Source organism: Oryza sativa, chromosome 10 (assembly GCF_034140825.1).
Source record: "Oryza sativa Japonica Group chromosome 10, ASM3414082v1".
In the NCBI taxonomy this organism is placed as follows: Eukaryota; Viridiplantae; Streptophyta; class Magnoliopsida; order Poales; family Poaceae; genus Oryza; species Oryza sativa.
Window position 1 is genome coordinate 14920306 of NC_089044.1, and position 25085 is coordinate 14945390.

Genomic DNA, 25085 nt, shown 5'->3' on the forward strand with positions numbered 1-25085 from the left:
GTAATAACATGAACAATCATATGGACACAACATCATGCTTTCTTGTGGATGCGCTAGAGTGCCAGATCTGCTATTTATTTTGGCATGAAATGTTGCACATCAGTAATCTTCAATGTTATAGATAGGACTGGATGTCTATGCATGACGCGTTGTACAGTGGTACAGATGAACTGCAACACTAGGGAGATTGCATCAAGAAAATAGAACAAATACCCTCTTATCCATAAATTAAAGTTGCAGCATACAACAAGACATTCTGTAAACACCAATGTTATTGGCATGGCAGTAACATGTCAAACAAATGTCTAATAATGTCCAAAAGTCTAATGCTTAAACATCGGGGTAATAATCAACAACATTCAGTATTCGTACTCTTGTCGACACACACACACCAACACGTTACAAATCTTCCAAACAGGAGCACCTGGCAGTTACATTGGTGACTCCTGGCTTCAACTGATCTTTGAAAAGTTTACAATGGTAATTAACCTCGGTTGGCTTCAATGTGCATGCCAAAAGGATGGAAAATACAACGAAAAAGGGATGGTGTTTTAATCTCCAGACAAGCACCGTTGGCAGCGGCATTCGAAGCCAAATCCTTCGGCGAGAATCCTCTGACGGGCATCGACGTCCATGCTCGCGTCAATGTAGCAGATGCGCAGCTCTTCACCTGTAGTATATAGCAGATGCAACATCCACAGTATCAACAATTTTGGCAGCCATCGGTGTGTTTGTCTTTCTGTTCAACTGCGCTCAATGGCTGGTGATAGAATAACTGGGCCAGCGCACCGCAGATTTACGTACCTTCTTCGATGTTGCGGAGGGCCTTTAATCTCGCGTCTGCGCTGGCCAACCAAACTATGTGAGTATTTGGATCTGAAAGTTAATAATGGGAGATGGTGAGTGATTGGGTCTCAAATTTCAAAGAAAAATAAGCGCGATAATATTGATCCAAGTAAAAAAAAATTACTCGGAATGAAACGACTTTTGTTTTCTAATTATCTAAAGTGATTAATAACCAAAAGGTTCCACAAAACTCGATGATATTAAGTCGACGAGAATAATTTCGGTAAACCAATCAGTCAATACTAGATATAAACATATGCTAATGAAGAATTTAGAAATAACAGTCACCATTTACTGCATCACAACAAAAAGGCAATAACAAATTCTTGTATCTCATGGCAAGACACACTGTTTAAATATTCCGTAGGCAAAAGGAAGTTAAATATTGCTTTAGTTCAACAGCGCAAGGTCAAAAGACATACCACAGTCATGGTTATAGAAAGAGGGAAGCATATAGACAGCATTGCCAACTGCCGCATCACAAGATACTGAGGCTACTGCTGAGGATAGAAGGTTCTCATATGAACTTGCAACCAGTTCAATGCGGAATGCATTTATGCGTATCCTTGCCAGCACATTGATGTACCACTCTTTGGTCAAAACTAATTTGTCAAAGAAAAATAGATAAGAAAAGATAAGTTGGGCGAGATTGAAATATGCATTCGATCCATTCTATTACGTATCTTTATCAGTATTAGTGTTCAACACTGCTTGGCCATAAATAACACAAGTGAGAAAAATGAAGGATACAAGTTGTGATTTCTTCCTGAAACCCTGCCTTCCTAAAAGTGGAATCCAACAACGCAAACTCTTCCTCCATCTATATTATTACATTGTTCAAGTAAGCACCAGACAAATAACATTACAGGACATGAATTAGTTGAAAAGATTATGTTCTGAAATTAACAATAGTTCTGAAATAAAGCAGCTACCTCTGTAAGTGTCCCCTGGTGCAAACGGGCTGGCTGGAGTATGTCAAGACAGTCTGCACTAACAGCTCCTGAGATAACCATGCAAGCTAGTCGCTTTGCCATGTACGGGTACTTTAGACCGCGTGAACTTCAGGAAGAAAAGCAAAGTATAAATTCAAGTCAAAAGCCACCAAGACAATTGCGTGCTTAACAAAATAGCATCGCCATGGCATTAACAAGTAAAAATAAAACCCAAGAGCATGAGCATAGATGCAATGCGGAGGTCAGGATGCACACATCTACACAAGGGGACAGAGACATACCTGCAGTGGTCATCAAACAAAGACCAATCCGCTTTCTTTTCAACGCCATGGAATCCCTAAATTGGCCAAAAAATCACACACCTTGTTAGACAACACCATCCTCGGTTGCCCTCTGCAGATATATCTTCTTGTCGAAGGGAGGACAAATAAACATGTAATTTCCTCAAGGAACATTATTGTGAAAGATTGCAAGCCTTTGGCCATTCATGTGCTCTGACCATGGAAGGCTACCATTCACATTTTGTTGCAAAACACCTACTGGATCTTGATACAGCATCGTAATAACTTGGAAATGAGCAAATGACAAAAGAACAGTACACTAACATCCACTGAATCTTGAAAATTTTGTAGCATCACAAGTCATTATACTACTAGTACATAAATCAATGGTGTTAAGGCCTCACCTTGGCGTGCTCCCTGCACGCGTCGCTGCAGAAGTAGCAGCTCCCGCTCGAGCCGCCGCCGCTCCCGGACTTCCTCCTGAGGCAGCTGTAGCACACCTGAGGAGCCCAATCCGAACCATTTCGCTCCGTCCGTAAAAGGAGAAGGTAGAGTTTCCAGCCGCGGTGGCCGGCGGCAAAGAGGCGAGTAAAGCGGAGCAACTCACCTCGTGGATGAGGGGAGGGGAAGGGTGGGAGACGAGGGGCTGCGCGGAGTGGAGGACCTCGCCGGCGGAGATGGGGCGGGTGGCGAAGACCCCTCGGCCGGAGGACTCCGTCAGCGCCACGCGGATCGGCGGCGCCGCCGCGGTGCAGAGGAGGCGGCGGCGGAGGTGGTGGAACATGGAGTGGACGGCTGGCAGAGATCTCAGCCGCTGATTCTGATTGAGGGAACTCACGTTCGTCCGTTGAAGGCTCTTTTGAATGCAGAGGTATGAATTTCAGAAGAATTTAGCATAAAAAATAGTAAATCTTTTTCTTTTTGCAGGAATTAGATTAACCATTGTGATCCGATGCGACGAGAAATAATACTCGTTCTGCTCTCTCTTCACTCTCCACCCCTGATCCTGTGAGGAACAATGGAGAACAAGGGATATGGAGCGGACCACAATGGTTATAGCCATACACATCGGAGCCTCGGACTATGAAGAACTTGATCTATTACGTGCCACCTCCATATGAGCTGATATCGTGAGGCCCTTTCTCTCTAGTGCAAGCTCGATTTCTATAAATTTGGGCTCTCACACTGTCTCGCTGTGAGCCTATATTATGGGGAGCCCATATTTGGCAACTGGAATATAGGAAGAAGGCGAATTCAGCCAATGTAGTAGAGGAAGAAGGTGAAGGGTAGTCTCCTGTTGAAGTTTGATGATTATTTTTATAATCAATATCTTATTGCATTTGTTGTATTAGAGTGTTTTCTCTTTTTGTCAGAAGTTGCACATGAAGCGTATTGGATCTGCTTTCAAGGCCTCCCTCCAAGGCTTGGCTTGATAAGTTTCCTTTTCCTTCTTGTACTCCCACTCTTAACTCTACTTTATTCCGCACCTCATCGGAGAAGGGGTTGTCGATTGATGAGTAGCCAAAGTGATCAATTTAACCAAAACACCAGACATGAAATATATCTGGTGTATTGGTTAAATTGATGAATGGGTATATTTAGGGCCTGTTTGGTAGAGTCCCAACTCCTAAATTTAGCTCCAGGAGTTGGGTCTGGAATGGAGTTGTGGAGTTGCCTAAACCCAGCTCTACCTCTCTAGTTCATTTTGTGAGAGAGCTCTACCCAGCTCTGCTCCCATTTTAGGTGAAGCTAAAATTGTTAGGCTGAGCTCCAGTTCCAGAAGAGGTGGATCTGGAGCTGTGCCAAACAAGCCCTAATTGTCCAACTCATGGATCATGACCCTAAGCATCCCAAACAAATACTCACTTTGTTCCAAAATATAAGAACATAGGACCGGATGTGACATTTCCTAATTCTATGAATCTGGACAGCCATTCCAAAATATAAGAACCTACGACCGGATGTGATATTTCCTAGTACTACGAATCTGTACAGCACTAGGAAATGTCACACTCGGTCCTAGGTTTTTATATTTTGGAACGAAGTGAGTAGTTCTAATTGCTAACCCATAACAAAGATAAACACAGATGGCAAGAACAACCATCATGGTGCTCGATTCGCGTTGCTCCCTTGACACGCTCACACGGACATCTCGCTGTCGATAGGTATACTGCATATCACTGAAAGAATAATTAACTATAAATGTGAACACCCGTATCAAATCTAGAACTTAAATCTAGATGGATTTGTTCCACCGTATAAAATCTAACCAGTTGAACTACGCTCATTTCGCTTCAGCTTTAACATTCTAGTTCTAGAAAGAAACATAATCAGTTCTTTCTTATTAACTTCGGTATTCAGTACTAAGTTTACGAGGAACTGAGAAACTCCTAGGGATTTTCCAGCTAGCTTCACAATGTGGTGGACTAGATGACCTGGGTTTAAAGCCTCACTCTTTCTAATTATTTGATATTACGTCATTCCCTAATATTCGTGTCGAAGTTTACGAGGAAGCACCATCAATGTGCGGTGTGGAGCAGTAGATACACGGCTTCATCACTAGTTTTCAAATTATGATATCCACGAGTATAATTCGTGCATCTTTAATTAGTTTAAAATTATTTATACTATCATAAATACTAAGTTACTCCTTGTATTTCTTTTTTGGTATCCCATATTTTCATTTTTACTCCTTCCGTTTAAAATAAATTCATTTTTTTCCTCCCATTTATCTCAAATTAAATTCAATTTTCAATAATTATATATCTGAGTTTATGAAAATAGGAGTAAATGTATTAGCAATATATAAACTGAGGAATAACTATATTGGTATTGGATAAAGTGGATGTATTCTATTTTTCTATTTTTTATTAATATGTGTGGAATAGGTAAAAAAATAAACTTATTTAAGACAGAAAGTAGTTGCTATAGTTGTTGTAGGGTATGTTTCGCATGGTTGCAGCTCGAGCCCAATCAAATAATTTTAGCTCCACCTAAAATTGAAGCAGTGGAGTGCTATCCATTTGTTTTTCGTTAATAAAATCAGCCGGCGATCTTCCTTCGGAAAAAATGGGTTCACCCAGCAACAATCGAGAAAATGTTCACAACACAAATTAGAGACTAATTACAACGATATTATGAATGCAGATTGTGATCCAAATACAATACAAGTTACAGATTATATACTCTCTTTTGGCAAAAGAATCGGTTGAATCCTGCCGGACCGCCGGAACAGGACCGAGCTGGACGGATGCTTGTGCGTTAAACGGTGTTTTTCTAAAATTCCGTATAACCATATGAGACGATTTGACATCTCAAATGGTTCATTCCATACTGACACTATAGTATGTATAAATATGTACCAGCTTTTCTATTTCTTACTAGCCGTACATTAAACATACATACACTGAGTCTCAGCGATTGGCTTAATTTTTAATTTTTAGCTAGGCTGGACCTAAGGTCCTGTGTATATACAGCTTTTTATTTTTACAGTTTACTCCTTCTATATTAAATAAAATTAACGGCTCGCTGATTCATTAAAAAAAACATACATACACCACTGTATATATATAATACCATACACATACACCTGCTCCTTACACACGCTAAAAAAAATTGGAAACCAACACATTCTTAATTTCATTAAATTTAGTATCATGTTAGTTTGTATAACTACCGGATAACCTAAACTACCATATGATATATAACTTTGTACTATTACTCAGCTCGTACCAGATTATTAGGTAGCCATGACTTCCGTGTGTATTTATTCTAAGGAATCATATACCAAACCAAATACGACCTCCAATCATTAACATATATATATAACCATCCGTTTTTAATAGATGATGCCGTTGACTTTTAAACACATGTTTGACAATTTGTTTTATTCTTAAAATACTTTAAATTATAAAATAACTTATAAGAAAATAAATTATAATTATAAAAAAGTTTTTAAATATGATGAATTGTCAAACATGTGAAAAGAGATCAACGACATAATCAAACAGAAGTAATAATACTACTGGTAATACTTAGTACGTCCTAAATTATAGGGCGCCCTATTTTTAAGAAAAATCAAACTCGATATTTTTTGACTAATAATCATACTAACTATATATATATACTAAGTGTTATGCATGTTATATCATTATATTTATATTTTAAAGTATTTTCATGTGATGCTAATTTCATATTTGTTAGGATTATAGAATAAAATAAAATAGTGGTCGTTATTGAAGACCGTGTAAAAAAATACAGGTCTTATAATTAGAGTTAGGGAAGTAACATTTAACATATTTAAGATAAGCTAAGTAAATACTAGTGCTATCTTCCTCAGTTATTTTTCTCCAAACAACATTCTAGTGACGAGACAGATTATTCCGGTGGGCCCCACTCCTGACTTTCTGTACTCCTACGTGGCAACTTCAGCCTCGTTCTACCACTACAACTTCAAGTAGTTTTTGTTCTTTGTTTGAGCCTTCGCTGCCGCAGCAATTAAAACCCCGTCACCCAGAGACACCGTACTTCACGCCGAGAAGCTAGCGACGGTATTTTCTTAATTTGCTATGCTCTCTCCGTCTTCAAATAATATAATAACGCTACTACTCCCTCCGTATTTGAATGTATGACGCCGTTGATTTTTCAACCAATATTTGACCATTCGTTTTATTCAAAATTTTTGTGCAAATATAAAAATATTTATGTCATGCTTAAAGAACATTTGATAACGAATCAAGTCATAATAAAATAAATAATAATTACATAACTTTTTAAATAAGACGAATGGTCAAATGTTAGACAAAAAGTTAATGGCGTCATACATTGAAATATGGAGGTAGTAGTTTTTAAACATATCTATTGCATTTTTATAATTATCTTGTTTCAAAATTTGACGTAAATATTATTTACTTTTGTCACGACTTGATTGTTTTATCACTTGAAAAATGACTTATTATCTACACTAAATTTTTAATAGGACACAAGTTATCAAACATATATGCATAAATATAATGTCTGTAATAAGTTAAGTAAATCGCGCTAGGCTATGTATGTTTTGCTCAATGTATCCTAAAACTACTAATTTTCGATATATTTACATCTTTTATCAAAAACTACAGCTTTCTAACATTGAAAAAAATATGATTCACTGTCTCCCTTTCATTAAAATGGGATGAATATTTTCTTGAAGCTTTTAATGTAGTTGTTTGATAACCGCATGACTAATTTTGTGGTATATACTTTTATGATAAATTTGATATTAATTGTGTAGTTTCATGACACAATCTTAAATTCGTAGCTAGATTAGTGTATGGGTACTTTTGTCACAATATACTCTAAGGCATGATCCTAGAGTATGATTAATTAAGCTTTAGCTAAAATAAACTTAAAAAATAGATTAATATGATATTTATAAACAACTTTCTTTTTTTTTGAAAAAACACATCATTTAGCATTTTGGAAAGTGTACCATGAAAAATAGAGAGTAGAAGTTGGGAAGAGGTGACAAAGAACACACCCTAATAAGTTTATAGAAAATGTAAAATCAAATAAGTGCATTTTAAAATATACCGAGTATTCTATGATAAATTTAATAAAATTAATTTCATGCTATAGATGCTGTTATGTCTTTATATAAATTAATTATGGACAGGCTTCTGTTCGGCATGAGTGGACAATTATGGACCGAGTATTCTAAAATAATTTCATGCTATAGATGCTTGTTCTCCGCTCATATGTACGTTTTTTGAAGTGCTAAACAATAAAAAAAAACTCTAAAAGAAAGTTGCTTAAAAATTCATATTAATCTATTTTCTAAAATTTAAAAAAATAGTACTTAATTAATCATGTTGTAATGACTCACCTTATTTTAGTATCTTTTCATATCTTTTAAGATCTTTTTATTTTCCCCTTCTCTCAAACATACCATAATATTATACGATTCCCCATGGCGCCCCTGGCTTATCAAATAAATCATGGATTTCGTCTAAGGAAAAAAAATGCAGAAGATCAAGAAAAATAGAGAACAAAAGTGTTATATGATAATTCTAGAAGCATGTAGTACCTTAACAGTTTTTTAAATAAAAAGTAGTAACTTAACGATACAACATCTAGAACAGTTCGATTAGATGTGATCAAAAGGATGTACTCCCACATATGCTGATCCACTTAAAATTTGCATATAGAGGTATTTACTTATAGACCCTAAGCTGTTTTTATTTGGAAGAGTGATCCAACTGTAGAAACCACTTAGGATTTGTTGCCACTTTATAACATATATATTGTTGAGAATTATACATTTCCATATTATTTTTTCAAATAGGAATATCACAAATATTCCATTTCATATATCTTTTAGAATTAATCAATAAAAATAAAACTATTTTTTAGATAACCCCGTACATTTGATCTCCCTAGCTCTTAAGTATATGAATTTCACGTACATTGGTCTATCCATGTGACCAATTGACTTATCTTACACTACTCCCTCTAACTTGACTTTCTAACTTGACTTTGTGGAATATGTCTAACTATCCATGTGGGTACTATCAATATGTGTTCTCGAGGTGAATTTTTTTCATTCTAATATTTTCTTTTTTATTGGTCTCTTTGCTTCCGTTTGTACAGAGTCTTCGAATCTCCAAAAATAAAAAATAAAAATGATCATATGTATCTCGACTAGGACCAACAATACCACCACAGGCTTTATTAATCGGCGTGTCAACTGGCACGCCTATTTTCTAGTTGAACTTATTATCGGATGGAGCAAATTTCATAGTATTACGAATCTAGCTATGCCGATCATATGTTCTTATAATTTAGGACAGGTAGTATATCATATAGCGTGTGAGTAATTGTGTGTTGGGGCACAGCACCTAAATTATGAGAACGTAGTCCTGGATAGGACATATCCTAATACTTCAAATATCTCCGTCCAAATTAACAGTACTACATCACACATAACATAGGTTCTTATATTTTGATACGCGAGAGAGTAGATAATTGACAGTAGGTTCCTGAGCTAGCCGATCGATGGCTTTATATATACCAAGCGCCGGCCGTCAGCGAACTCGCGCCGGTTAGTTCGTCGATGTTTCTTTCTGCGTGCGAGCTACCATCTGACTACCTCCTCCTGCAGCTCTCTTGCCTTTCTTTTTTCATTTTCTTTTTTGTTGTTCATCGGATCATCCTGTGAGTCCTCTCTCTCTCTCTTTCTTTGCATGCACGATTAGTTCTTAGGAGCAGGGAACACATTGCTACCTCCGGTCTAAATGACGTTTTAGACAATGGATGAATCAATTCCTTGGGATTACGACGGTATCAAATGTGCATCGTGCATGCAAGGTGTTTGTGGAAAAGCCGACTTGATCTGCTTCTCTTGCAGGGCTCACTGTCAGTTCCCCGTTTGCATTGTGAAAGCAGTTCTTTATTATTATTATTATTATTTTCCGAAGCAAACCTCCGAAAGGGTAGTGGTAGTGAGTTCTTGTTTTTCATTGAGAAGAGAGAAACCGAGCATAAATACCTTACAGTTACACGGCTAATTGAAGGAAAACCGGCCGAACCCACACAGGATACCCAAGCAACTTGTGTTTAATTTGGTGTATGGGGTTTTGAGGATTTTTCTTGTTATCTCTAAGGGTTCCTTTTATGTAATCAGGAATGGAAGGATCAACTAGTAAACATGATTCCCTGGTGCAAAAACATGTGGATTTTGGTATACTGGAGAACAACATACAAGATCCAACTGCGACGCCAATGTATCTGCCAATGGAATTCTTGAAAACCATTACATGTGACTTCTCAAAGGAACAAGAGCTTGGCAGGGGTGGGTATGGAGTGGTTTACAAGGTATGCTCCCCTTTTTTCCCCTCTGGTTATCAAGGGTGCGTTTGGATCCAAGGCTAGCAGGGGCCTAGCCTGGCCTGGCAAGGACAGTCGTTTGGAATCAGAAAAAAATCCTAGCCCATGGGGGCGAGCTAGCCCATAGGAGCGAGAAAAGGATAGCTCACAAGGGAGAGCCGAATCGGCTCGCCTCCGACGGCAAGCTCCTCGCGTGAAAAAAGTTGTTGATAAGGATGAAGCGATTTTTCTCAAAAGTTGTTACCTTCTTCAACAACCAGCCCCCCAATTTCGTCCTACTCCTCCACTCTTCGCCAAAGAATCGGGCTTGCAGATCTCGTCGCTCTCTTCCCCCACTCTTGGCTGAACTATAGGGCTCACAGATCCGGTCAATTTGCAATCACCCTCCTCCCCTTGCCGAACTTTCAAGCATCCTCGATTCATCTGCAGTAATCCCGTGCCCATATATAAATGCAGTAGAGCCTCCGGCCTCCACGCAGTAAATCGGAGAGCAAGGCCAACTCGATTTGAGGAGAGCATGTTCTTGCAGAAGATTGCTACTGGACACAAGATTGCTCGTGGTGAGAACTGAGAAGCTCCCAGATTTGATTTCTTCCGCCGATGGCGCCTCGTCTATCTAGATTTGCAGGTACGAGGACTTTTTTTCTTATATTAAAGCTCTCCATCTTCCTGCCATGGATGGATGTATACGAGCTGTCTATGTTGCTTCATGTACTATTTCCACATCCAGTAATCTTGCTTTGGGCCTTTGGTGCTGGATTCTGATTTTGCATTAATGGGGATTGTCGATGGTATGGGCAGTAGTAGCTAGGAACTTTCTGGCCGTCGGCACCAAGCATGATGGAAGACAACTTGTATTTAAAGAAGTCCATCATGAGGAATGTGCAAAGCAAATTAATGGCAAGTATCACACAAACTTCACAAGTCGACAAGTTTATCACAAGTTGAAGGCTCAGTGGAAGGTGATTATGGAGGCAAAGAATTTGAGCGGGGCCAACTTTGATGATGTTGAGAAAAAAAATCCTATATGATGAGATTGAAGTTGTTCGAATGACTAATGTGAGTGTTCTAACTATTCTTTCCTTGCAAATAACTATCGTGTTTACATATAATATGGATGTCTATTTTTCTGACATTTTTCTTGTCATGTGTAGGCCAAAGATAAAAGGGCTAAATTCATTAACGTCCCCATACGTTGGTATGATGAAATGGAGTTTATTTTTCAAGACAAGCATGCAACAGGGGAATTTAATGTTCTGCAAACACCATATGACCATCCAATGACTGAAGATGATGATTTTATTGGTGATAAAAATGGCAGTCCTGGTGATGTTGACCCTTCATCAAATTATGACTCAGATTGTCTTCCAGATCAAGAGAACAATACTGGAAGTAGCTCATCTTCTAGGCGTGCAAAAGGTAGAAAATCTGATAAAGGTAAAAGAGTTAGAACTGATGATAATGTGGTTTATGAGATAACAGGGGCTACAGATAATATGTCTGAAACCATGTGTTTCACACATATAACACATCCAAATGAATCCCTATTCAAGATAATTGATGAGATGACGGAATACCCTGTCATGGTTCGACTTGAGCTGCAGACTTATCTCGCGACCCATGAGAATATAGCTGCCATGTTGAAGGGTAGGCCACTGGATTCTATTAAGGAATATGTGACCCAATGGATAATACAAAACTATCCAGCTGCTATGTAATTTCTTTGCTGAGATGTTTGAATAATTACTATGCATTCAAGCTAAATAGTTTAAGAATGAAACATGCACTTTAGATATTATTTAAATAATTGATATGCTTTGGTTCGAACTTGTAATAAAGTAGTTCAAAAAGATGTTTGATTGTTTCAAGGAATTCTTTTAGCATATAGCTTTGCCCTTTTTACTACTTCTATCCGTATTATTCTTGTGGCCAAGTTAACTGTGGAAGAATCTGTAGTGTTCTTGTGACAAAGCCATAAGTTAAAAAAATTTGATCTGTGTGCAATATTATTTTTCTCAATATGAAAAGAAGCGGCACAAAATACTCTAAAGAGAAAGATGATTCGTTGAAGCAACCAAACGGCTAGCCACTAATTCTTGCCATAGAAAGCACACCAACCAAACAAAGGGTATATGGCAAGCCTGGCAAGCTGGCAACGAGTTGGCTTGCCCTTACCCAGCTAGGCTAGCTGGGCAATGGAACCAAACAGACCCCAAGTATTACCAGGCATGTAGCCTAGTGGTTGCAGTGACCTGAGTAACACCCTAAGGTCCTGAGTTCAAATCTTCATAGGAGCGAATTTCAGATTGGGTTAATTGAGGGCTAAGTTCCTAATTTAAAAAAGGCTGCATATATCCAGTTGGATGCAGAGGCCGGGTAAAAAAATACCCTTCTCTTTAAAAAAAAGATTTGAAAGACAATTTATATAAACAGGGTATTCTTAGCAATGGAAAAATGATCGTTGTGAAGAAGCTCCTCAAGATACACATTGAAAGATGATAAATTTCAGAAGGAGGTTACATTCCTTCTCTATAAAAAAAAGATTTGAAAGACAATTTATATAAACAGGGAATTCTTAGCAATGGAAAAATGATCGCTGTGAAGAAGCTCCTCGAGATACACATGTTGAAAGATGATAAATTTCAGAACGAGGTTACATTCCTTATGGATCTCAAGCACCCGAACATAGTACGATTTACAGGCTACTGTGCTGAATCACGGTGGGAAGTGTTGCAAGTGAATGGCAAGAAATATGTCATGGTTGAAATGCCAAGACGGTTGCTTTGTTTCGAGTATCTACATAACAAGAGCCTTGATAAGTATATTTCTGGTACAATAATGATTTTTATCTCTCTTTTCATGCTTATCACTTTAGATTATAAATATTGTGGCATTGTTGAAAATACAAGTGTTGGGTGATCTTATTCTTACATGATTGTATGCTTGTGCGTGTGCTTTGATATACTTTTATAGCTGAATCCTATGGACTTGGGTGGCACATGAGATACAAAATAATCAGGGGAATTTCCTAGGGCTTGCAATACATTCATGAGGAATGCCATATTATTCATTTGGATCTTAAACCTGAAAATATATTGATGGATGACGATATGGGCCCAAAAATTGCGGATTTTGGTATGTCAAGGCTTTTCGGCCATGAACAATCACGGATTATCACTGGAAGTCGTGAGGGAACACTGTAAGCTACTGCTACATAAGTTTGTCAAGTACATACTGCAATGTTTAGTTCTTGTATCATTTCTAATTAACTTCCATGTTATGATGTAGTGGATATATGGCACCGGAATACTTGGCCAATGGATTAATCTCAACCAAATCTGATATATTCAGTTTGGGAGTGATAATCATCGAGGTTATAACAGGACACAGGAATTATCCTCGGATATGCACCAGAGAATCTTTCCAGCATTTCATAGAGGATGTAAGATGAATTTAATTTTAAGCTAGTGTTTTCATAATTTCTCACTATGAAAATTTGTTAGGTAGTTAAGAATTGGAGGGATTGGTTGGAACGAACAGTGGGATGCACATCAATGAAGACTTGTTGCCAACAAATATACACATGCATGGAGATAGGACTCGCTTGTGTTGATCCTGACCCAAAGAAAAGGCCTAGTGCTTGAAATGTAATCCAAAAGCTTAACGAAACAGAGTGTAAAAATTGGTCACATGTAGGCCAGGTAAGATTACTCATCCCATGCTCTATCATAATTCCTTGTGCTAAAACTAGGTATAGAATGGTTGTGTGATGCAGATCCTGGATGTTATCTTCCATTATCTACAAAAACATTTAGGTGTAGAACAAGCGTTCTTTTTGTTACATAGAGCTAGTTTTAGAGCCCATGGAAACATAAGAGACTATCCACAGGAACTCTGCACAGAACAGAGCTCATCATATTATGTTGGGAATGGATGATTATAATTTCAGTTTCTGTAAAGATAGAATGTCCACAGGAACTCCAAATCAAACTAATCATATGGTAGGATTGGATGTTCTTTTAGTTTATATGAAAATAGAAACAATATGGTTTTTGGCGCTCATATTTTGTATAATATGCCCTGTCCCAAAATAAATCAACTTTTGTAAACGAATCTGGACATAGCTATGTCCAGATTCATGTACAAAAGTTGATTACATAGTGTACAAAACTATAGCTATGCCCAGATTTGTGTACAAAAGTTGATTTATTTTGGGTAGGGAGTACTTGTTATCGCAGATTATTTGAACATAGGAGTTTGACCATTAGAATATGTTAGTTACTAGAGCACTATAAAAAGTAATGTGCAATTGTAAAATAAACTATAAAATTTTATAATGCGAGTGTCATGCATCGGTATCTATAGTTTACACTTAACACATAACGATTTCCATCGAATTTTTCAATAGAGGATATGTTAGAACACATGGTAAAATGTCTATAAATTTGTCATATATGATATTTCCTGTAAATTACAAAATAGACAGTGGCATCATAATATAAAATGTAGTCTGTCTCAGTATACTATTATATTTACACACATATTATCATCTTCACACAAATTCGGAAGTGCAAATTGCTGGTATAATCTACATCAATAAATTATATAGGAAATTTGGAGTGAATATATATGCAAATTTTTTGTGCTGGTGCATGCACCATTTGGTTCAATATAACTTTCTATCGGTCAAAAGATTCTAATGCATTAGCAAGTATTTTAAAAGTAAAATTAAAATATTTATTTAATTTGTAATATTTTATGGATTGAAGTGCCTCTTTTACTTCCTTTGGAAATTTCCTATGTGCCTGTACAACTGTCATTCAATGACTCCAGCACCTTGATTTTGAACAATAACATACAAATAAAATCTGCATTCCCAACTGGAGTTCATGCATGTAATTTACTCTTCTCCAATCACATTATACTTCATATAGAAAAATCATGATCCCTAAGTATGACACATCTTTGTCATACAGGCACTACAAATGTTCACCATGAAATCTGCAAACTTATTAGATGATTTAACCATAGCAAGGACTGGACTATCGACCTCAAACACTGCAAAGCAGGTCATTGCTGCAACCTATGTTGACAGCATGCTGGGGGCTAGATCATCTACTTCGAACACCGAAAGCACCGCCGCCGTGTCCTGTGTTCCTGCAAGAAGAAGTATGATAGAGATCATGGCCTTTGGAGTAGCCAAAATACTTGTCAGGGGCTCAAATATGATGAAATCTGATGGTGCTGCTTCTGGAGAAAGAAAAATAGGTATCCTGGCCTTTGAGGTGGCCAACACAATTGTCAGTGGATCAAACCTTATGAAATCCCTCTCTGAAGAAAGTGTGAGTCATCTGAATGAAGTTGTGCTTCAGTGTGAAGGTGTCCGCACTCTGATTTCAGAACAGTACTATCAATTGCTCATTATTCATCAAGCTGACATAAGGTAAGCTATGCATTTTCATGTGGATGTTTTGTAGATGAACTTTCCAAGATTACTTATATATATATTTACTGCAAACTATGCAGAGAACAGTTGAGAAGATTTGCTTTAGATGTTATTAGGCTTGGAAAGCTGTGCAAAGATCCTGTATGGCGCAACTTGGATCTTTATTTTAACAAGTAAACAAAACATAATGTTCTTCTGCTACTTTGACCCTGCAAATACAACTTTTTACCATGAATTTTTACCAGCTAATTTATAGTGGAGCTCATTGATTCATCTCCATTCATGTATCCCTTTTTGCTCTTCTTGTCAATGTAGATTAGAGCTACTTTACAAATCTCGAGAATACGTTATTTTGGAATCAGAACTGGCATGCAGCAAAGAAGAAGCAGTTTCTGCAATGCAATATCTATTAAAACGTGCACAATACACCATGGTCAGTGATTCATACTCTCTAATTCATGATAATTGTCTTTTTGAAATCTTGTTGCCTTTTCTGTTCTCTCATTCTATTAATTGCCAGGAACTGTATAAGGAAATGTGTGTGTTGGACAAGTTCGAACAGGGGAAACCTACAGTGGTACAAAGTGGTTTGTAACTTTGTATTAAATTTTTGACATAGGCATCCAAATAAGATACAAATTTAATGTGAATATTCTCTTGCCGGTTTCAATAAAACCGCTGCCGTATGCAGGTATAACAATTAGTTCAGTGAAGAACCAAAGGATTGCTGTGGCAAACCTGCAGAAGAAGTCACTTTGGTCCAAGAAGATGGATGATGTAGTGCAACATCTTGATATGTCATCAATATTTGTTCTATCTGATCCATATCTTACAATAATGCTCCATATGTTCTGTTGCAGATTGTACAAAAACTTGTAGACATTGTGCTGCTCATTTATTTGGAGATCAACAAAGTTTTTTTGCATACTGGTGAAGACCATTATGTAGAGGCAGTGGGCAACCTGCTTGGGGAAACGTTAGGTTCCACTGGACTTGCCTTGCAATATTCAAAAGTTATTTTGCAGATAAATAAACTGGTACATCACTGTTTCTCTGGTGCTATGCCATCTTCAACATGAAAAATGATATTAAATTACCACTTAATGGTCAGATATTGACATTGTTCTTTCTTTAGATTATGCCTTGTCCTATATTTTTTTATGACTTCATTGTTTTCAGGCATTGGCCTTTGAGAAAACCGATCCCTCAGTCTTGAAGTCTGTTCCTAAGGAAGCTAAAGATGCATTATACCAAATGCTTCCTCCTTGCATCAAATTAGTATTTTATAGAAAGTTGAAGCCGTTTTTGTCCATAGATAAGGTAGTCTCTCTTTTACAACAACTCAACATGAGAAATATCATACAGTATTCATCTATTTCAAATTTGATCTCAGTACTAATATTTTATCGTAGACATCTGAAGAAGAGGTCAGAGCTGAAATGAATAGAATGTTGCAATGGCTTGTGCCAATTGCTGAATCCACAAGGTAATATTAACTATTAAAGATGATCATATAAATTAAGAAGCATAGAAGGTTATGTACAAGAACGAGTGGATAATAGAATGTACAAAGGAAGAGAGTTCTAAATATTACATGTATCTAGCCATGTTTTCATATGAATTATTAGTTCCTCCTTCATCCTGTATAAATGAGCAAAAATAAAGGTGCATCAGCACATGATTAGAATATCATCTCAATCTCAATCTGTACTGTTCAATTTGCATCTAATGGTGACAAACACACATGGACAAGAACACAATACAAATAGAGAAATCTAGAAAATGAATGTAGAATCTGCCATACTGACAATATGGACTGTTTTGTCAACTAAGTAATGCATGACACGTGGAGAATTAACTTGTAATTTCTTATTTCAGTAGCAGATGTTTCTGAAAACTTAAATGTCTACAAAAACTTATGCCTCAATCCAAACTCATAATGACAAATAACATTAAGCAATGCCACAACAAGGGTTGTTAATTGTATTGTATTTCTATCACAATTATGATTTTGTTGGACAATGCGTTTCGTAACAATCTTATCCCAGCTACGTTGCTTGCTCTGATATATTTGTTGACTTGCCTCAAAGTATTTTCTAAAATGGGTGGTATGTTCAATAAGCCTTTTCCTTGTTCTCCGTGATTACCAGATTGTATCTATAAAAACTCTAGTTTTCTTTTTTTTTGATAGAAAAAAAAAACTCTAGTTTTCGGTGAGGTACGGCTCGGTGTTGCGCAGCCTGGCACTGTTCCACTGTTCACTCTAATTTTGGCCGTCCGATCCTTCCGCGAGTTGTTTTGGCCGTCCATCGAAACCCTAGCCGTAATCACGCCGCGCCTTCCCCTCACCGGCGTCGCCAGTCCCTCTCCTCCTCTCCCTCCTGTCTCACCGACCCGGCGCGAAGACGATGAAGGCACCAGCGGAAAACAAGAGAGAGGGGTGGAGTGCCGCGGCACCGATGGCGCCGGCCGCTTCCCGCGGTGGATCCGACGGCGACGACGGTGCCGGCGGTTTCCCCCGGCCCGATCCACCCGCGGCAACGGCTTCCCGTGGTGGATCTGACGGCGATGACGGCGGTGGCGGTTGCAACAGCTACGATATACTGGGCAAGCTGCCTTCGTCACCGGGACGAGATGGTCGCCGCCGCTGCCGATCTGAGCCCGACTCCTGGCCACCCTCGAAGCTCCTCCCCACATTGAAACTTCTAGAAGATCCTTCATAGTCCCTCCAAGCTATTTTTATTGTCCCTTCAAGTTCGATTCCCCCCACAACCGATCCAAAGATCGGGTCGTCGTAGCCATTGCTGCAGCTCCAGCTATCTCAGGCTCCTCCAGGAGAGCCCAATCCGTGGTAATCCTCCTTCAATCCTCTCCTTCCTGCACCTGACCTATTTCTTCCCGTTATTGTTGTTTGCAGTCATGTAGTTCTTCCCCGTCATTGTTGTTTGCAGTCATGTAGTGTTGCTGCTACACCAGGTTCCCTGCGTCTCCTCCACTCAGCCTGCTGCTGACCTGCTTCCATTTAGTTAAACCAATGTTATGTAGTAGTCACATTTTTTAGAGGACACCTGGTGGAGATTCAGGCCTCCGAAGCTCGAGGGCTACATTGTGCAGTAGTTTCCAAGAGAACTAAACTAAGATCAAGAAATTCATGTTTGGACTGCACCTAAATTTATGAGTTATGATGCAAAATAGTTGTATATGCTGTTTTTCATTATTACATATAAAATTTAGCTCAAATTGGAATGGACTTATATATCAATGTTGTGACAGATTATTTTGTTGCCCAATTTAAATTAGACTATCAATGGAAGTTCTGCAAAAGCAAGATACAAAATATAGAACATCCGATGGTGTGTTAGGAGGATCGTTTCCACCCATTGGTTGCATCTGTAATTTGTGCTCTTTTTTTCCCAGGGGTTGGGGGTTCAGAGGTACTGCCTGCTAGCTTCTATGACTCTAGCTGTGTGTGCTGCTACTATCCATGTATTTCCTTCTATCTCTTGAATTATTCATGTTTCCTTTAAATCCATCTAGGTCAGACCAGACATCAGTGCATGAGAATAGTGTTAAGAACCAGTTCGATTTGGGTGAGTGCATAGCCTTAACATCATGTCCATGTCCTGTCGAATATATTCTTTGTGAGTCAAAACGTGAGGGAAAGGCCGCTATATTAGGCAAAACAAATAAGAGGTGAGCTAACAACCAATGTGTCATAAATTTGTTAGCCTTTGTTCTATATTTTGTAGTGTTACTTTTCTTTATGTACCATGAAGTCTTTCCGCCATGAATGCCCCCTATATCAGACCTGAGTACCCAATCCCTGTTCAATTCATAGAGATCTGTAAAGGTTAAGAAATTAAGCATCCCACTCTAATTTTCCCTGTTTTTTTTTCTCTGTGGTTTTGCTCTGCCTGACCCTGATTGCTTGATCTGTTTCCTGCAGTTGCCGCTAGCTGTGATGTGAGGCTACTATCTGCAATTACATGTGGTGATGGCTTCCATGTCAAAATTGGTGGTTGAGGGCTAATTTGATAATATTGCTTTGAGGACTAATTCAGCGTTGAGGACTAATTCGATAATATTGCTTCATCCCACATAATGTCGTGTATACTGAAATATTCAGCGATATCGCGAATCAACGTGCTTAATTTTACCAGGTATTCTCATCGCTATGTTTCTATGTTTATATCTTGCATCGATTGGTCTAACATCTATATATTTCACTATTTCCAGATTGTAGTGCATGGTGCCCAAAATCATCAAATTGAGAGATATATGATGTGTTATGCTTCTTCCGTGTGGTTGTATGTTCCCACTGTAGTGTGCAGTTCTTCACCTAAATACAAAGGTAATTTTCTTTTAAAGTTATTATTTGTTGATCTTCCCTTGGATATACATGGGTTCATCATTTTTGTGTACCCTCATGTCATATGGTCTCAAACTCTGCATTGGATGGCACGAAATACAGGAAATATTGATGCATATATTTTTTCCCTTCCTCTAAATTGCTTACTGCTGTAAATGAAAAAAAAAATACATTCAGTTAAATAGTTGTGTCTCCACATACACAAACACACACAAAAAAGGTAGTCCTATTGTTTTTTACTTCTTAAAGCACACTATAGTATGTGCTATTTACTCATTTTATTTTCAGCTCACTGAAACAGATTACGGATAATTATGTATGTATACTGAGCTCAGTATAGTTCAAAACAGCTTCTGTTGTTTTACTTTGCCAAGACTTGCAACTTTAATTTTATCATATTACTTTTTTTTTTCAAACACAACCGAACACATTCTTTTTTGATTATTTGGCAGTAATATCATGGCATTCTACTTGATTCCCTTTTCTCATATGTTCATGCAGGTTGATCAAGTTGTTTATTGGTGCCATCTATTTGTTGTTATCCTGGTAGTCTACTATCGATGCAAAGTTGCAAACGACAACCAAACCCAGAGGCTGACCATTATCATTTCCTTTCCTTCATTCAGTTACAATGCTACAAACTTTTCCATGTTTGTTGTTGTGCGTACCTCTATATGTAATGCACTATGCAAAATCATTAGGTTGTATATGCTACCACCAATATGCACACACTTGGTCTTTGATGATGTTCTTATGCCTATGATGTACCGTATTTGTTAATGTGTGTATTGAGATGCTGCAGTTCCTGTTCATTTGCCAATATTATTGACACGCCGTATGCATTAGTAAACTAATATGCTATTAGCAATGTTCAGGGCTTCAGGCACATCTAATTTGCTATCTTTTACTCCTATACGTTTGCAATGTTTAGATTATCCACACAATTCTTATTTTACCAAAATATTGTATTGTATTTGTTGATGTCTCTTCATCCTTTAGTTTTTTTATGCTTTTTATTGGGTCCGCGGCAAAGGCCGCGGGGGGTACGACCTAGTTACAATGATGGAGCTAGCGAACAGGCGATGAACAGGTACGGTAGAGCATTATAGCCTAACTAGTTTCACTTCTTTTTATTTCTTAAGTTCGTTGTTCATCATTTAACTCTTTGTTTGGTTTAGCTTTAATCATTTAATTTGAATTAATCTTGTCTCTTCCATCAGTTCAATTAGCCCAAGATTAGGGTGGCTATACCACCAATCAGTGGTGCTCATCAAATAGACTTAGAGAGTGACCATCTACTCCCTCAGTCCCAAATTATAGGGCAACTTCTTTTTTAAAAAAATCAAGCTCAGTAACTTTTGACGAATAATAATATTAACCATATATATGCTAAATATTATGTATGTTATATCACTAGATTTATATTTTAAAGTACTTTCATCTGATGCTAATTTTCATCTGATGCTAATTTTATATTTGTTGGGAACATAACATGGAATAAATTAATGGTCAAAGTATGTCACTGAAGACCATGTAGAAAAAATATAGGCTTATAATTTGGGACTAGATTTATATTTTAAAGTACTTTCATCTGATGCTAATTTTATATTTGTTGGAAACATAACATGGAATAAATTAATGGTCAAAGTATGTCACCGAAGACCATGTAGAAAAAATATAGGCTTATAATTTGGGACGGAGGGAGTATTTGTTAAGTGACAGTTTTTTTTGTCATTAGTCACTCTTCTAAGTAGATCAACATCCAAAACTCACAAATTAGCAATTTAATCTGTAAAAGAACAAAAAGGTTGTACCAAGAGTATACAAGTTTAGTCAACACACCGTACAAATTTAGTGGAACGACAACCAAGAAAAAAAATTCAGGCAACTACAGTGAGCAAAATCATCATATATAAAAACACGCATCCGGGTGAACTCTTAAAAAAAAAGAACATACCAGATTAAAAGATGCACCAAAGTTGGTAAAAGATTTTGTGCAAGTCTAAACTGCAGTTGGTCTAGGACCTCTAGGTGACTGACAAATAAGAAATTTCCTGGCAACTGATAAATAGCAAAACAAAAAAAAGGAATAACAGTTCTTCCACGGCATTCCAACTTCCTATTAGGCATGAAAACTGAATAGAGTTTAGACTATGCAAAATACATGCAAGACAAAGGGCAGATATAGCTTGTCCAACATCCCTTCATTATTTTGTTTCTTTGGACCAGGATGGAGGATGCCGACGACGTGCAAGACTTTCACTGCAATATTATCAGAAGCCGATCGAATAATTCTGCAGATTCCAGGGTGAGCAAGATAGAGACATTGTTCTATGCCAACAAGGAGAGGACAGGCAGCCACATTTTGTGCTTGGTGAAGGCTCTTCATCAGCTGGTTTGCTATGAGAGAGAGGCAGCTGGCCAACATGAGGCTGGATATTGAACTGCACCGGCCACGGGCTTTCCGGACCAGGCCTAGCTAGTTAGCATGTCTGAGCCATATATGCAGACTAGTTGATATCCCGCGCTTTGCTACGAAATATGTGAATGAATGCATGTTATATATTATAGAAATGATAGATGTATATACCTAAATAATTAAAGAGTTGGTGATGGTGTACCGTGGGACGAACCGGTTTCCGAGGACACAAGACAGTAGTGGCCTGTTGTATGATGGTAGGTTTTGTGCGGTTATCTGCCAAGAAAGCCTCGTTCGCTATCCCTTCAGGAGAAGGTTTTATGTATGAATAGCTTCGCTTGGCCATTGGAAGCCATAGCCCCCATAAGAAAGAAGATGCTAAAAATGGGATAAAACCACACTTGTGATATCCCTAATAGAGTGCCAACCATAGTTTCATATTGCTTTTGCGTTTCGGACGTTGTTAGTCGGTCATATTTTGCATTTAAATCCTTGTGTTTTTCTATTCGCATATAAGCCCAATATTTGTAGTATGCTCCCCTAAATATCACAAACATATATAAAGACCCACACCTTCCCTCTCCCTGTCTTCTTTCGCCTCTCCTCTTCCCCTTCCTCGGCGACACCACCTCTCCCGTCAGCTTTCCCTTCTCAGCTGCGCCGCTTCTGCCCTCCCTCTCTTTGACGCCACCGCCAAGAAGGCGATGAGCTCGAGCTCCCCTCTACCTCCCTGGCGTTGATCGATGCGGGGACGACAGATAGATGTACTGGAGGTGGGGATCGATGTGATAACGACAGAAAATCGACGGCGGAGGTGGGGATCAACGTGGCGGCGGATCGATGTAGCGGTGCTCAGGGTGGCCAAGTAGCAGGCCCGGAGGTGGTGGATCGGTGAGCCTCCCAAGTAGGCCATTCTCTCCCATCCATCCCCTCGCCATATCTTCTTTCCCGGTGTGGGGCAACGACACGGGGCGATGCCTCTTCCCAATGCGGTTCCTCACGCTTTCCTCGCTACGGCTCTGACGAAACGCGGCGCTCTGCTGTGGGTCGCGTAGTTCTGCTAGGGTGCGGTCCCATCCGAGCTGGCATGAATATTTCCCTCGGGCAGGGCTAGACCACGCTCTAGCTTGGAGCGTTGGCCATGGCCTTAGAACACATGGTTTTTTCATACGTGTTAGTTTAATTAATTCTCGTGAAATTAATTACTTTAAAATGTTGTTTGTGTGAAAAGGAGAAGTTGTTTATTCTTAGACTGATTTGCTCGTTAGGCTAGATATTTTAACCATAGTTTCGCATTGAACTAGGGCATAACCATCCTTTTCACTTAACACCATGCAAATTTGTTCTTCTAAATTATGTGTGTTATATGGCTTGAGTTGCCAAATATAGTAAGTACAAGATAGAGAATAGGAACGGGGTGCTAACTTATATGGTGATTGAATTGGTTACATTATGTAGATTTGAGTTGTCAATTTGGGGGTTTGGTGCAATGTTTCTCGCCCCCTTCTAATCTGCAAGACTGCAAATTTATGTGGTTTTAGTCCACGATATGTAGTCCAATTTGCCATTCACTCTTATTTTTTATTTTAATTGTTAGAGTTTATGTCGAATATGTGTATATAGTCGGTTACAGTTTAGAAATTGGAATAGAGTAAGAGTCGGACTCTATCCTTGGATCTCTCTTAAATAGAGAGGTGGACCTGTTGTAACTGCATGGTGACTTAGCATAGCGAGAGGGAGCAGCTGCTAGCGGCGACCGGCCGTGAGTCGTTGTAACTCTGATACGCTGTAATATGCTGGATCCGGGAGGAGCGCCCGTAATCAGTGCCTCGGAGATGTAGGCCTCGGCTGAACTCCTTTACCAAATATCATGCCTCGGTGTCATCATCGTGTTTGGATCTCCTATGGCGTTTCTTTCACGTTTAGCTACCGATGTTGATTTTGGGACTGGTTTTATAACATTAATGTTCTTAGGAAACACCATCATGTTGTAAAACATGTTTTTGGAATTAGTTAAGCTTTTGTAGACCATTTGAGATATAATTTGTTTGTGATATCTTTTTTTCTTCAACCTCTTATAACGATTTGTGTAGCATAAAAAAACAAGAGTAACCATGAGGGCTTTCCTCGTCACCGACGGAGTCACGGGATCCGTTTGTCACGTCCTGCTGCCTCGTGTAGAATTTTTACATTTTGATCATTTTTAAAAATTTATTTTACAAATAGACCCCTGGAAAAACTTAAACCAGGAATGGTCCTTTTTGGGGCGCCAGAGTGGCTGGCGCCGTCCTCCAACATGGTGGTGCCAGCCACCATGGCGCCGCGCCCGTGCCACCGTGACACTAGAGCTGTCGTGGCGATGCTGACTGAGCAGAAGGGGGCGCCAGCCACCCTGGCGACGCCCCTCATACGACGGCGCTAGCATGGCTGGCGCGCCCCTCTTCTGTGGGCCGCGCCCTTAAACCCCGTGGGCCCCACCACCTTTCTCCTCCCCACTCCCATTTTCGCCTGAGTCCTAGCCTGAGCCGCTGCTTGCTGTTCTTCTCCCTCTCTCTCCCCCTCACCTCTCCACCTCAAATCCACTCGATTTGAACTCGTTTTTCGCGGGATTTTTTGTGGAAATCGAAGAGAAAGGTAGACTCCTCCATTCCCCCCTCTTTTTTTTTCGTTTTTATTGGTTGAATTTGTAGATCGGAGGGTAACCCTAGAACCTCTTTTTAGCCCAAATTTTGTGATTTTTAGCATTTGTTCTTGGGATTAGCTTGTTGTAGTGCTACATGTTTGCAATGTACTCATTGGTGTCACGATTTTTTGAACCATATATGTGGTAATGTTATTTTTGGATGGTTTGGTTAGATGGATAGATGAAAAATTAGGGTTGAGGCATGAAAGTAATTTTAATTTGATG

General features: G+C 38.7%; 1 protein-coding gene, 1 long non-coding RNA gene and 1 pseudogene across 5 annotated transcripts; 2 read left to right on the forward strand and 1 right to left on the reverse strand.

Annotated features, from left to right (window-relative positions):
* Nucleotides 1-201: 201 nt before the first annotated feature.
* On the reverse strand, nucleotides 202-2909 carry LOC4348602 (histone-lysine N-methyltransferase ATXR4). The gene is made up of 8 exons (NM_001423027.1): nucleotides 2688-2909; nucleotides 2485-2580; nucleotides 2081-2136; nucleotides 1779-1905; nucleotides 1597-1666; nucleotides 1269-1448; nucleotides 805-876; nucleotides 202-670 (listed from the first exon to the last, which is right to left on the reverse strand). The coding sequence occupies exons 1-8, from the start codon at nucleotides 2862-2864 to the stop codon at nucleotides 552-554; spliced, it is 897 nt and encodes a 298-aa protein (NP_001409956.1). The 5' UTR covers nucleotides 2865-2909; the 3' UTR covers nucleotides 202-551.
* A 6833-nt stretch (nucleotides 2910-9742) lies between these two features.
* On the forward strand, nucleotides 9743-16605 carry LOC107277546 (cysteine-rich receptor-like protein kinase 43; annotated as a pseudogene).
* A 1052-nt stretch (nucleotides 16606-17657) lies between these two features.
* On the forward strand, nucleotides 17658-22381 carry LOC4348603 (uncharacterized). 4 transcript variants are annotated; one of them, XR_001540329.3, is made up of 6 exons: nucleotides 17658-18240; nucleotides 18341-18875; nucleotides 19336-19549; nucleotides 19626-19740; nucleotides 20260-20848; nucleotides 21988-22381. It is a non-coding gene; the product is annotated as an uncharacterized lncRNA (long non-coding RNA). The 4 variants fall into 4 exon arrangements; XR_010737234.1 differs by lacking the exon at nucleotides 21988-22381 and having other exon boundaries at nucleotides 17669-18240; nucleotides 18690-18875; nucleotides 20260-20612; XR_010737235.1 differs by lacking the exon at nucleotides 18341-18875 and having other exon boundaries at nucleotides 17672-18240.
* The last annotated feature ends 2704 nt before the right edge of the window (nucleotides 22382-25085 follow it).

Excerpts from the sequence above, each read along its gene's own strand:
- LOC4348602 (NM_001423027.1), bottom strand. The coding sequence starts at position 2,864 with ATGTTCCACCACCTCCGCCGCCGCCTCCTCTGCACCGCGGCGGCGCCG. Across the intron at positions 2,581-2,687 it reads CCCCTCCCCTCATCCACGAG|GTGTGCTACAGCTGCCTCAG; the intron begins GTGAGTTGCTCC and ends TGGGCTCCTCAG. Across the intron at positions 2,137-2,484 it reads CGTGCAGGGAGCACGCCAAG|GGATTCCATGGCGTTGAAAA; the intron begins GTGAGGCCTTAA and ends TGGCCAATTTAG.